The sequence below is a fragment of the Sinohyriopsis cumingii genome, chromosome 4 (genome assembly GCF_028554795.1).
Source record: "Sinohyriopsis cumingii isolate HCF-2022 chromosome 4, ASM2855479v2, whole genome shotgun sequence".
Lineage (NCBI taxonomy): Eukaryota > Metazoa > Mollusca > Bivalvia > Unionida > Unionidae > Sinohyriopsis > Sinohyriopsis cumingii.
The window spans coordinates 140,642,905-140,655,660 of record NC_142964.1 but is presented as its reverse complement, the minus strand read 5'-3'; the positions used below and the strand labels follow the sequence as shown (position 1 = coordinate 140,655,660).

Genomic DNA, 12,756 nt, shown 5'->3' with positions numbered 1-12,756 from the left:
CATCAAGTTTGTTTTTAAAAAAAGAATATATTGTGAAATTACATGTACAGAGGAGCCTTGTTAATCCAGACACCTTTGTTCCCAGTGAATATGACCAGATTAACATGTTTTCCAGAAAAATTAATCATGTACATTTTTATTTTACAATGTCATCATACCATATACATGTACATGAATATGCTGGCTGTAAAAATGTACTGTATATTCAATAATGGTTAATATAAATTAATGAAGCCCTATACTTTCCACAACTTAAATCAATCAACTGTATTTGTACAGCCATCAATAAACTGTGATTGTTACATACAATTTTACACTTTGGTCCCCGAATTTGATTTCTGGATCCGGAATGCAGATTTCTTGATTAACAGAGCAAATTAACATTTAGGAATTCTCTTGCTGAATGCTGATTTCAGACGTGGTCAGAATAAAATATGGTGCTAGATTGATGCTGTGAATTTCTTGGCTGTAATGGTCGTTAAGGTTACATCATCTGGTGTCTATTAGGATTTGATATTGCTACTCTTCCTAAATCACAGTACCATTCTTGAATACCATCTTACTACTCCACCCGAACAAATGATCTTATTAGCGTGTTTTTTCACTTTCTATTTTGCCTTGTTGGTCCCAAAAGATAACAGGGCAACCTTTAAAATCTTGTTAAAGCTTCTTCTCTCAAACTGACTGTTGTATTGAGATAGGGTTTTCACTGAAAAGACTGCTCACGTTTTCTAGTTAGTCCTAAATTAAAATAATGCTTCGTATATAGCCAATATGGTCACCAAGGTGGCCATCTTGAAAATATTATAACTACTCTGGATGGTGATATTGACATAGGGTTTAAAACTACAGGACATTTTAGTCCTGAAAAAAAAATGGTGCTAACATTGATCTTTAATTTTTGTTATGGTCACTCCTTCAGAATGTTGTATCTATTTGAGGTTTTTCTCTAAAAGACTTTCAGGATGTCTGCTTGGACCTAGATGATGAAGCTCATATGTTATCCAGTTTGACCACCACAGTGGCCAACTTGAAAATCGTTTTGTATTGCTACTCCTCCTCAACAGATGTTGATATCTACATTGGGTTTCCAATAAAGGACTTCTTATGATATCTGATTGGTTAACAATGAATCTGACATCCAGTTATAACAACAGTGTCATCTTTCTTGTTATCGCTACTCCTGTACTGATGGTTGTATCAATGTGAAGTTTTATTTAAAAGATTTTTTGATGTTGGTCCTGCATGAAAATTTTGAAAACCTACTCACTGCTGATCCTTAACGGAAGGTCATATCAACATGTGCGAGACCTGCAGGTAAGGTGCAATACTGAAGTACCACCAAAATTTACCTTTGTTCCACAACAAAACTCAATGCCATTAAAATTTATGAATTTATTTTATTGCAAATAAACATGGAAAAATTTGATAACCGAACATGTATGTGCTGTCATTTATTAGCACATCAACACAATAATGGCTTTATTAAGCAGATTGAAGGAATTTTTCTTAAATGCAGACTGAAGCAAAGTAAACAAAATGATGCTTGACTGGAGATTTCTTTTCATTTCTGCATGGCAGGGATATCAATTTGAATAAAAACATCAGACTGTTTTGATTTGGTTATCTCATTGAAATTTCTGAAAGAAGAAAGTGATGTACAGCTGAGGTATTAAATCACCTGGTGGACTTTGTGCTTTCAGTATTAGCTGGTGCGGCCAAATGGACACTGGCCCCAGGCTAGCAGCTTAATTGTCCCAATCCATTTGTTATGCATTATATTGTTAGTCAGTTATGTACACATGTACAGTTATGTCAATAAGCTCTGTGTGAATTAATTGTATGAGAAGAACATTTTGAAGTGGCTATTTTCAGACAGCACAAAGAAAATACTGTTTTGTATACATGGGACAAATGAACTGCCCTATCAACCATAAAGTCTCCACTGTGAGATAATAGAGGCACTAACTCATTTATCTGTTTTTTTAATCTGCTTCTGGGAACCATGTAAATAACTCTTGTGATCTTTACATGCTTTATACCTACAAAGTACTGTATTTGTGTAGGAAACTTTAATTTTAGATAGCCATAGGACAGGAGCTGCAGTTATCACTCTCCCCATTCCCATTTACACATAACACGTACATTCTTTGTAAAAGGCCACATTTCTCATCAGTCTAGAATAGTTTTTGTATGAATCTTTTGTGCAATGTTGAGACATTACACTTTTTTAACCTTTTTTAATTGTATGCAAAAGTTTTGCTTCTGAGACCAGATTCAAGCTAGATCACAAAACTTTGAGTCTTTATCTTGTAAAACAATAATCTTGGATTCATAAAACTTTCTGTTATTTCTTGCATCTTGCTACAAAACTGTAAAATTTCCATGACCTTGATTCTCCCTAAGTAGGATCTAATTTGTCTGTTTCTGAACTTGAGCTTTTGATTTTTTGTTCAGATAAAGGGGACATGACTTTTACTTTTAACAGATTAGATGTTTGTAGATAGAGCCCGTCAACTAGATTGCTTTAGAATGATAAAAAAGTACAAATATTTAAATTTACTTTCTTTGCTCAGAAACAAGTAAACCCTAAATAAAATTTCTAAACTTTAAAAAATAGTAACTATTCGATGAGAAAATTAATAATATACTGTCTTTATTTCTGGACCCAGATTTACCAGCCCATTATGCCACAGGATATGTGTCTATTCTGTTCACTACGGCTTGTGCATTGTATATAGAGCCCATGGTTCAAAATTCAATTGCCCAACTTGAAGTGGCAGATGAAAATTTTAAGTGGTTAAGTGAATTTTTCCATCTCTTTCCTCATCGGGCAATTGCTGAAGTGTTCATTCAGGACTGAACAGAGTTAGTTTTTGTTCTGCTGAGAATACTGCCAACTTTGTTCATTGAAAGTCCATTATTTCTACTGAAAGTTTGTTTTCTGTGTGTTTTTTTGATCAAAGTTATGGAAGTGCTTCCCTGAGTCATCAAGACTAAGAAATGCTTATCATTGGAAGAGGACGAGACTAATCTCGGTTGTAATTTCCATGTTTACACACTTATAAGTTGAGTCAAACTTCAAACAACAAAGTTCCTGATCTGCCTTAGCATAATATGCCAGCAGGTCAGGGTTTATGCTGTTTGTTCTGCTGATTACTCCTTACAAACTGCAAAGACCCAGATCTGCTGCCGCATATTGTGCCAGCAGATCTTGGTCATTGCAGTTTGCTGTTGGACTCATCTTAATAATGATTGCAAATGGTAATTACAACAGTGTTACAAGGGTTACAGAACAAGTTCCAGTAGACAACCTTTCACAGAATGGAATTAAAGCTATGAACATTGTCAGCTTCGATATTTCTATAACAGCTGATTGAGTCGAGTTTTTTGGTTGGTACTTGCCAGACTGGGCCAGTGTATTGTTTACATTTTTATGACACCTGCTATATATTAAAAAAAAATATACCTTATATACTTGCTTATGAGTCCAACTGCAAACAGCACAGACCCAGATCTGCCATTGCATAATGCACCAGAAGAATGGAGTCTGTGTAGTTTGTTAGGATTAATCAGTAGAACAAGCAACATAGACCCTGATCTGCAGGCACATTATGCTATGGCAGATCAGGGTACTTGCTGTTTGCAGTTTTAGTTGACTTAGAAGCAAGTATATATGGTAGTACCACAGCTGTAGCTCAGACCCACGATCCCAGTGGGACTGGGATTAGTCATGTACCAATATATCACGAGGCACTGAATTAATTTTAAGAATCCAACAAGATTGATTTCATAAGTAATATGTTATACTAGTACCGGTAATAAGTATTGGGGCTTTGTTTTTATTGTTTAGAATAATTTTATTGTAATAATCCTTTATACTTTCTCCTCCTTTTTTGGAGGTTTAGACAAACCACTTACAATGGGTGGATTGAAGATTGTGTCTATTAATAGTTTATATTAACATTCAGAATGTTCCAATCTTATTTGTAGACCAACATTCAAAACTTGATATTACTCGTGATGTTTTAAAAGCATTAACAAAAGGTTACTCTTCAAATTTTGAATACTGTTTATACATTTTGCAATCACATGGAAGTCAAGAAGGATGTGCAGTTTAAAGAGATATCCTGTATTGTTTCATGATTTTGAAAGTGGATTCTCCCATTGCATCATGTTCTCTTTAAGCTAGACAGTACTTGAGAGATATAAATAGAATATTGCCCAATAAACAACGTTACTCATATTCCCATGGCAGCCTGTTTCATCCCAATACTATATGAAAGGACATAATTAAGAACTTGAAAGTGTTGTCTGGAGGAGTTGGCAGATTCACTGTGGAATTTTAATGCATTCATCAACCAGTTTAGAACAGAATAACCTAGGATATATTTGGTACCCACGGCAAGAGGATTTTTATCCAGAATTTTCTCAGTATGACTGGATGTACCCCTCATTTGACCAGTGGTCATACCCGTCTTTTGACCATTGGACTTACGATCCTGGTTACTGTGATAGAGGTAGCCACTGTACATGGCAGATGAGCAAGGCTTGTGATACATGTTACAGTGTTACAAATGGAGAAAGCGTACAAAACCTGTGTCAGCATTCCTGTCAAAATGGTACAATCGAGGTTGGTTTTAGTTGTCTTCTTTTGCATTTTTTAAGTCTAAAACAAAATCTCACTTTGTTTTATTAACATTTGCTGGAGATCATGAAAACTTTATAATGCTCAAATCCATATTCCACTGAAAATTAAAATGTTATGTCTGATTTACCAGTGTCTGAGTGCTGTCCTGTCAGATGACAAAATTTTATTTCAGTATGACTTGTGAATATATATGTTTATATAACAATTGGGCTAGATCTGCCTATGTATAATATAAACTACTTCTATTTAGTCCACAGTCGTTAATCCAGCAGACGTGAACAATTTGTTATAAATTGTTAAAATTAAATTGTCATAAATGGGCAAGATTAATTTGACAAGATTACTTTAAATTTTCTAATTTTCTTTGGACAGCAATTTTTATATATTGCATAGTTCCTACAAATCACATATTTAAATACCTAACAAACAGTAATCAGTGGAATAATAGGACATTATTTAAATACATAGTAAACAGTAATTAGTGGAATAATAGGACATTATTTAAATACATAGTAAACAGTAATCAGTGGAATAATAGGACATTATTTAATTACCTAGTAAACAGTAATCAGTGGAATAATAGGACCTTATTTAAATACCTAGTAAGCAGTAATCCATGGAATAATAGGGCCTTATTTAAATACCTAGTAAACAGTAATCAGTGGAATAATTGGACATTATTTAAATATCTAGCAAACAGTAATCAGTGGAATAATAGGACCTTATTTAAATACCTAGTAAACAGTAATATATGGAATAGTAGGACCTTATTTAAATACCTAGCAAGCAGTAATCTGTGGAATAATAGGACATTATTTAAATACCTAGCAAATAGTAATCTATGGAATAGTAGGATATGATTTAAATACCCAACAACAGTAACCCTTCTTTGGAAACAATGAGACCCATCCTGCATTGCATGAATTTAAATATCCATGGAACAGTAACCCTTCTGTGGAAACAATCAGACCATTCCTGTATTCCATGAATTTAAATATCCTTGGAACAGTAATCCTTCTATGGAAACAATCAGACCATTCCTGTATTCCATGAATTTAAATATCCTTGGAACAGTAATCCTTCTGTGGAAACAATCAGACCATTCCTGTATTCCATGAATTTAAATATCCTTGGAACAGTAATCCTTCTGTGGAAACAATCAGACCATTCCTGTATTCCATGAATTTAAATATCCTTGGAACAGTAATCCTTCTGTGGAAACAATCAGACCATTCCTGCATTCCATGAATTTAAGTACTAACAAAAATGTAGTCATTTTTGCAAAAACCCTCCCCAAAATAAATTGACTGGAATTTACTTGTTGATCAAGGCCTGTTCACACTTTGAGCCTGTTTCTTGCATATTGCTTAACCAGCTTTTGTTCCAGGAATCACAATTGCATGATTCCTGCCAATTTCTAGTTCTGTGATAGACCCAGCTTAGTGGGTATCACATTTTTGGGTTGTGATTGCAATACCAGCAGTGACGTGTTAACGTTTTGGAAATTATTTACAGTACAGACGTCAGAATTGCCAGCCATGTTATGCTGTGATTGTAGAGTAATAGAGGAAGGAATAACTGGTGTAGGAGGATGTATGTGTCTTGCTGTGGCAAAGACCATAAATTGTTTTTACATTTGTTGCAGTATTAACTGAAACCTTCGTACATTTTTATTGCATAGTTAATATATGTACATCAACATACAAAGATTTCTGTCACCCAAGTGAGCAGATAGTAGTGACATTATGACGCCATTTGCAGGCAGGATGTGATTTATAGCTGGATGTTCAACTAAATTACGCAAGTTCACCTGTTCAACAGTGGCTTATAAGTTGTGACCAACATGTGGACAAAATGAAATGAACAAGCCTGTGATCATCATACAGGACCTGGGTTACATGTACTAGTCCAGGCTCAGAATCTCTTTCAAAAAAGCCCAAAAAAGTTTAATTGACAAGTGCATGTAATATTTAGTCATGTGTATTGATGATTTGCAGAAACAAGAAGTGTCAGGGTTTTATTCTTAATATTTAGAGTATTGTGTTATGTTGTTTGTCCTTCGAGCTCGATGATGACCATGACAACGCTAACTTGGCTGATCAAGCAATTTGTGCTCTGAACTGTCAGCGACATACTTGACAGGAGATGTCACTTCAGCGTGCTTGAAATATATATATATAGAATGTGCTGCAGTAATGAGATTTATGCTGCTCATGCTTCTGCATTACGGGCCTCTCTAATTCTTCTCCATTAAGAACATGTAGAGTATGGACAAGACTCTGCCAAGTGGAGAGATTTCTTTTGACTACTCTGAGGTCGCTCTCCTTCTTTCAGCACAACATAGCAGATCTTTGAATGTTACTCTTCTGACATTATGATGACGTGACCTGCCCTTCTCAACTCCATGTCTGGGACCTTGTCCTATTATCTTGTCCTCATCAGTTACCTCAGTTCATGTGAAAATGAATCCGTTTCTTGGCATGGCGTCTATACACCATCCAGGGTTTGCAAGCGTACAGCATGGTCAGCAACACCTATGCCTCAGGAGATCTTAAGTTTTGTTTGTAGACTGACTGATCCATCTGAGGGTATTGTACAGTTTAATAAAAAATAGTTTTTATTTAAAGAGCCTCATTCATTCCTTTCATCGTCTGAAAGCATTGATGACTTGCTTAAAATGTGTGAATGAAATATTGCTTATATTTATATTTTAAATAAACGTTCAAAGCAAATCACATGGTTTATTGCAGAATCTTTGAACTTATAGCGGTTCGTCTGGTAAACAATGACTTATACAATTATGACCGTCATGTTCGCAAAAATAAAATGATTGCAGTGCCTTTCACATTTAAGAGTAATTATCAGCCAAAAGGTTAATAACTGCACATATCCAGATCTGACCTTGCATAATGAACCGACTGATCTGGATCAACGCAGTTTCTTAGGAGTAGTCGCTAGAACAAATGGCTTATACCCTGATCTTCAGGTGCATTATGAAATGGCAGATCAGGGTGTATGTTGCATGCAGTTTGAGTAAATATGGTACAACGGATTCATACATTTTTTGGGGTATAAATTTTGATGACTTTTTAAAAGCTGGCCTTTCCATGGAATCTACACTGCAATTTATAGTTGTTCATTGGTGTATGTGTTCTTGACTCAAACATCTGTTTTGGAGGGTTTGGAAATGAGTGGATTTAAGGAACTCTTGAACTTAATAAATTGGTACCACACACATAGCAGTCACAAATGCAAAGGGTAGTGCATGTTGTGTTATATACTGAAAAAAATTGTTCTTAAAAAATGTCCTCTCCATTATTTGTTCCGATGTTATATATTATGATTGCTGATAAGATTCTTACAGTTTACAGGGGTCATTCAGGTCCTACATTTACTCTGAAAAATAACAGTTCCAACCCATAGGAAACTGAACACAAAACTTGAACACAAGACCCCCAAATTTGAAGCTGTATTTAAAACGCCTTAGCAATGAACAATATCCAACCAGGCTGAAATTCTGTTTAGTTCACATTAAAGTTATTGCCAATAACAACTCGTAAGTCTGTGTTCAGATTTAATGCTCAAGACATTTCATGACAATTTTTTAAATTTTAAATCATGCTTTAATTTGCAGGTCACGACCAAATTGGAAAACCCCACCAAATATCACATTGTACAGAATCAGAAGAGGCAGATTGAAATGTTTATCAGCAGCTCAGTTCCAAAAGGCACAACGATTCATTCACTTCCTGTCCGCAACACATCCATGAGTAATGAAATCGCCCATGTCTGTGGGAGTGCTCCAGATCCAGATCGCTGCGAAAGTAGTCCACTCTCACTGGAACCAAGCAGTGCTGCCACTAGTGTCTCAGAGGTGAGCCAACAGAATACAATTCTTGAATTATGAATCCAGTTGTTTTTCAGTGCTGTAAAACCCTTACACTCTTTTACCAGTGATTTCTCTAGGGTTTTTATGCAGAGGGGGGATTCCCACTTTGGTCTTTTTATAAGAGTATATTTTTAATTTTTAATCACTTTCGTCCAGATTTTAGATGAAAGAAGTGTATGTGAATAGTTCCCCTTATAGAAATGAATAAAAGTAAAACTTACAATGTGTTATGACATTGGCTTAATAAAATTATGATTGCTCATAAATTGCATGTGAATTGTATGTAGTAATAGAGATAGTAGCACTGAATATGGAAATGACTTATCTGCCATCAAAGCCTCAATGAAAGCATAAATAGATAATCAGTGAAAGCATATCTAGATAATAAGTAAAAGCATATCTAGATAATAAGTAAAAACATATCTAGATAATAAGTAAAAACATATCTAGATAATCAGTGAAAGCATATCTAGATAATCAGTGAAAGCATAACTAGATAGTGAAAGCATATTTAAATAATAAGTAAAAACATATCTAGATAATCAGTGAAAGCATATCTAGATAATCAGTGAAAGCATAACTAGATAGTGAAAGCATGTCTAGATAATCAGTGAAAGCATATCTGGATAGTGAAAGCATATCTAGATAATCAGTGAAAGCATATCTGGATAGTGAAAGCATATCTAGATAATAAGTGAAAGCATAACTAGATAGTGAAAGCATAACTAGATAGTGAAAGCATATCTAGATAATAAGTGAAAGCATAACTAGATAGTGAAAGCATATCTAGATAATAAGTGAAAGCATAACTAGATAGTGAAAGCATAACTAGATAGTGAAAGCATATCTAGATAATAAGTGAAAGCATAACTAGATAGTGAAAGCATATCTAGATAATAAGTGAAAGCATAACTAGATAGTGAAAGCATATCTAGATAATAAGTGAAAGCATATCTAGATAATAAGTGAAAGCATATATAGATAATAAGTGAAAGCATATATAGGTAATAAGTGAAAGCATATCTAGGTAATAAGTGAAAGCATAGCTAGATAATTAGTGAAAGCATATCTAGGTAATAAGTGAAAGCATAGCTAGATAATTAGTGAAAACATCTAGTCTCTGAAAACATGACTAAATAATAAGTGAAAGCATATCTAGATAGTGAAAGCATATCTAGATAATAAGTGAAAGCATATATAGATAATAAGTGAAAGCATATCTAGATAATAAGTGAAAGCATATCTAGGTAATAAGTGAAAGCATATCTAGATAATTAGTGAAAGCATATCTAGGTAATAAGTGAAAGCATAGCTAGATAATTAGTGAAAACATCTAGTCTCTGAAAACATGACTAAATAATAAGTGAAAGCATATCTAGATAGTGAAAGCATATCTAGATAATAAGTGAAAGCATATCTAGATAATAAGTGAAAGCATATCTAGGTAATAAATGAAAGCATATCTAGATAATAAGTGAAAGCATATATAGATAATAAGTGAAAGCATATCTAGATAATAAGTGAAAGCATATCTAGATAATAAGTGAAACCATATATAGATAATAAGTGAAAGCATATCTAGATAATAAGTGAAAGCATATATAGATAATAAGTGAAAGCTTATATAGATAATAAGTGAAAGCATATCTAGGTAATAAGTGAAAACATAACTAGATAATTATTGAAAACATAACTAGGTAATAAATAAGTAAAAGTATATCTGGTCACTGAAAACAACTAGATAATCAACGAAAGTATATCTAGTCACTGAAAAGATAACTAGATAGTGAAAGCATAACTAGTAACTGAAAACATAACTAGATCATCAATGAAAACGTCTTATTACTGTATCACAAAATTCAGTAAGCGCTTGATTTTGGCAGCTGATCTAGGAATCGTGTGTTTTAATGATTAGATTAAGCTCATTATTATTAAAGAAAGTTACATGGCTTTGTTGGGCGCCAGGCAAATCATTACATTTTAACAGGGATTTGTGTAATCACATGTCCTGGATGTTTACACACCTTGATGCAAGTATAAATGAACTGAAATAACCTGGATGTAATTACTTGAATCTTTAAAAGAGAATGCACAATTGTGTTAAATTGTTTCTGTGTGGAGAAAGTCGTCTTGTTTGTATTTATAATTGTCTTTATACATCACTCAATTTGCCTATCAAACATTAGTGGACATACGGTGACTGTCTTGAAAATTTCAGTGGCCTTTTCAAAATGTAACCTGCCAGGCCCTAATAATTTTGCCAAATTAAATACTGGGAGCAGATATTGTATGTAGAATTATTGGTAAAACTTAGCTATATATTCATTCATTCAATAAAGTAATTTTTCTACTCACAAATTTTCAGATTCCATATTTTCTATTTTCTCATTTGACTGGATCAGTACCTTGATTTTGATTTATTTTTTAACCATACCTGAATTTTTCTGCATAGTAAATTTGCAGATATCATTCCTGAAAAATATGTTAAAAACTGTCCCTGTGCAGATTGTCTGCATCAAGCAGAAACATTTTCATTCCATCCCTTAAGCAAGTTTTAATATCAAGACCATAACATGCTTGACACAAAATTATGCAAGCCTTAAATACCAATAAATTGACCATACATTGTTCCTGATATCAGATATACTTTGTATCCTGTAAAAGGTAGAGTTTTGTATTCTTTGTTTTCACTGTAACATATAAATTTCCTTTAGGAGTGTTCATAGCACTGTTCAGCACACCAGAATTTAGAATTCCTCATTTTCATTTCACTTTTTTTTCTTCCCATGCATTGTTTTGGTTTTTCTATTTCAAAGTAACAAAAGCTGAAGTGACCCGGTTGGTTCTGACAGAAGTTAAGATTGTATGTATTGGACTGGTCACACATGTACATATGGTAACCTGATGTAGGCAGGAAGCGGTACTCCCACCACCCAAAATTGTTTATACTATGAATTAAATGGTGAATGTTTTAATCATAAAAAATGATATATGCTTTTAACTATAAAGTGTTGACCTCATTTTCTAGTTGCTTCATTAGAATTGGGATGCTGGCAGAGGGCAACAGGCTGATACTTTTCATGTGTGAATTTAGAATTATGAGTTGCAGATGTAACCCATTTAGTTGTAACTTGTATTGTTGCCATCCAAAGTTTCAATTTAAGGGAGTATCAGACTTGCCATCCAGATGCTTTAAGTTCTAAACCCATCTATGCCAGCCCAAGATGGCTGCCTTGGCTTGTACTCAGGGATGGCACTGGCTGCCATTTCCTTTGCATCATATAATCATTAATGTGTGAATTTCACCATGAAATCATTACAAGGTTATGTTTTGTTTGTTTTTTTTGCACTGCCGCGAATATTTAAAGGAGTCTATTTTATATGTCTTTTGGTCCATCATTACAGACCTGTGTTGCTTAAGCTTTGCTTTAGTTCGCAGTGGGGGGAATACATATTCTATAAACACATATCTAATTCGAAGATTAAGCATCCCTTCAAAGGTTTGCATTTGGAAAGATTTAATATATACATGTATGGCATATGTTTGTAGTTAAAGGAAGTTAAAGAAAGAATACATCTGCAAATGTCATTCATACAAGTGGAAACTGAAAAGCACTAAAAGATAAAACGTCCTTGCAAATTATGATTGAGCACATCCTGCCCCTAATGCTGAACTTGACACAGCTTTTCAATGTAATCTTGTTCAACTGTGAGTTTTTTTTAAATACTTTAATCAGGGGGTGTTGTAGATTTTTTTTTCTTCTCGAAATTTAAGTGAATGAAAGTGCTGTGTTTCCCTTTACCCTCATTTATGCTTCAGGGACCCCCAACGTTTTAATTTGACCTCCAGTTTTGATACCAAAGTTTGTTTTTTACTCAGTCGGACCCCCATTTCTGACACCAAGGGGATTTTTGACACTCAGTCTTTCACCTCTAGGGGATACACTGGAAAGTATTTTAAAATTCGATGGAGGATTTCTGTGGGTAAAACCAAGGTAGAATCGGTCACTTGCATCTCATTTTTGTAGGTTGAAATATTTGTAGTGACCTATTTATGACCATAATGAGTATATAAAAAATTGTAGAATATTTGAAAGAGTTTAATAAATGCTGTCAATTCACTTTTATTTCTGAAGTACCATTGACACTTGCTCACAAGGCAAGTCCAGCTGCAAACTTCACAGACCCAGATCTGCCATCTCATCATGCAACAGCA

At 34.1% G+C, this 12,756-nt stretch overlaps 1 protein-coding gene across 4 annotated transcripts in view; it reads left to right on the top strand.

Annotated features, from left to right (window-relative positions):
- Positions 1-12,756, top strand: part of LOC149802209 (microphthalmia-associated transcription factor-like) — a 130,625-nt gene that overhangs the window by 95,369 nt on the left and 22,500 nt on the right. For 3 of the 4 annotated variants that reach the window (XM_089956621.1, XM_089956623.1, XM_089956622.1), the window contains exon 3: positions 8,286-8,525. In XM_089956621.1, the coding sequence (XP_089812747.1) occupies positions 8,286-8,525 (240 nt within the window). Of the gene's footprint in view, positions 1-4,297; positions 4,634-8,285; positions 8,526-12,756 lie in introns of those variants that run through there. The other variant, XM_089956624.1, reaches the window with a different exon arrangement.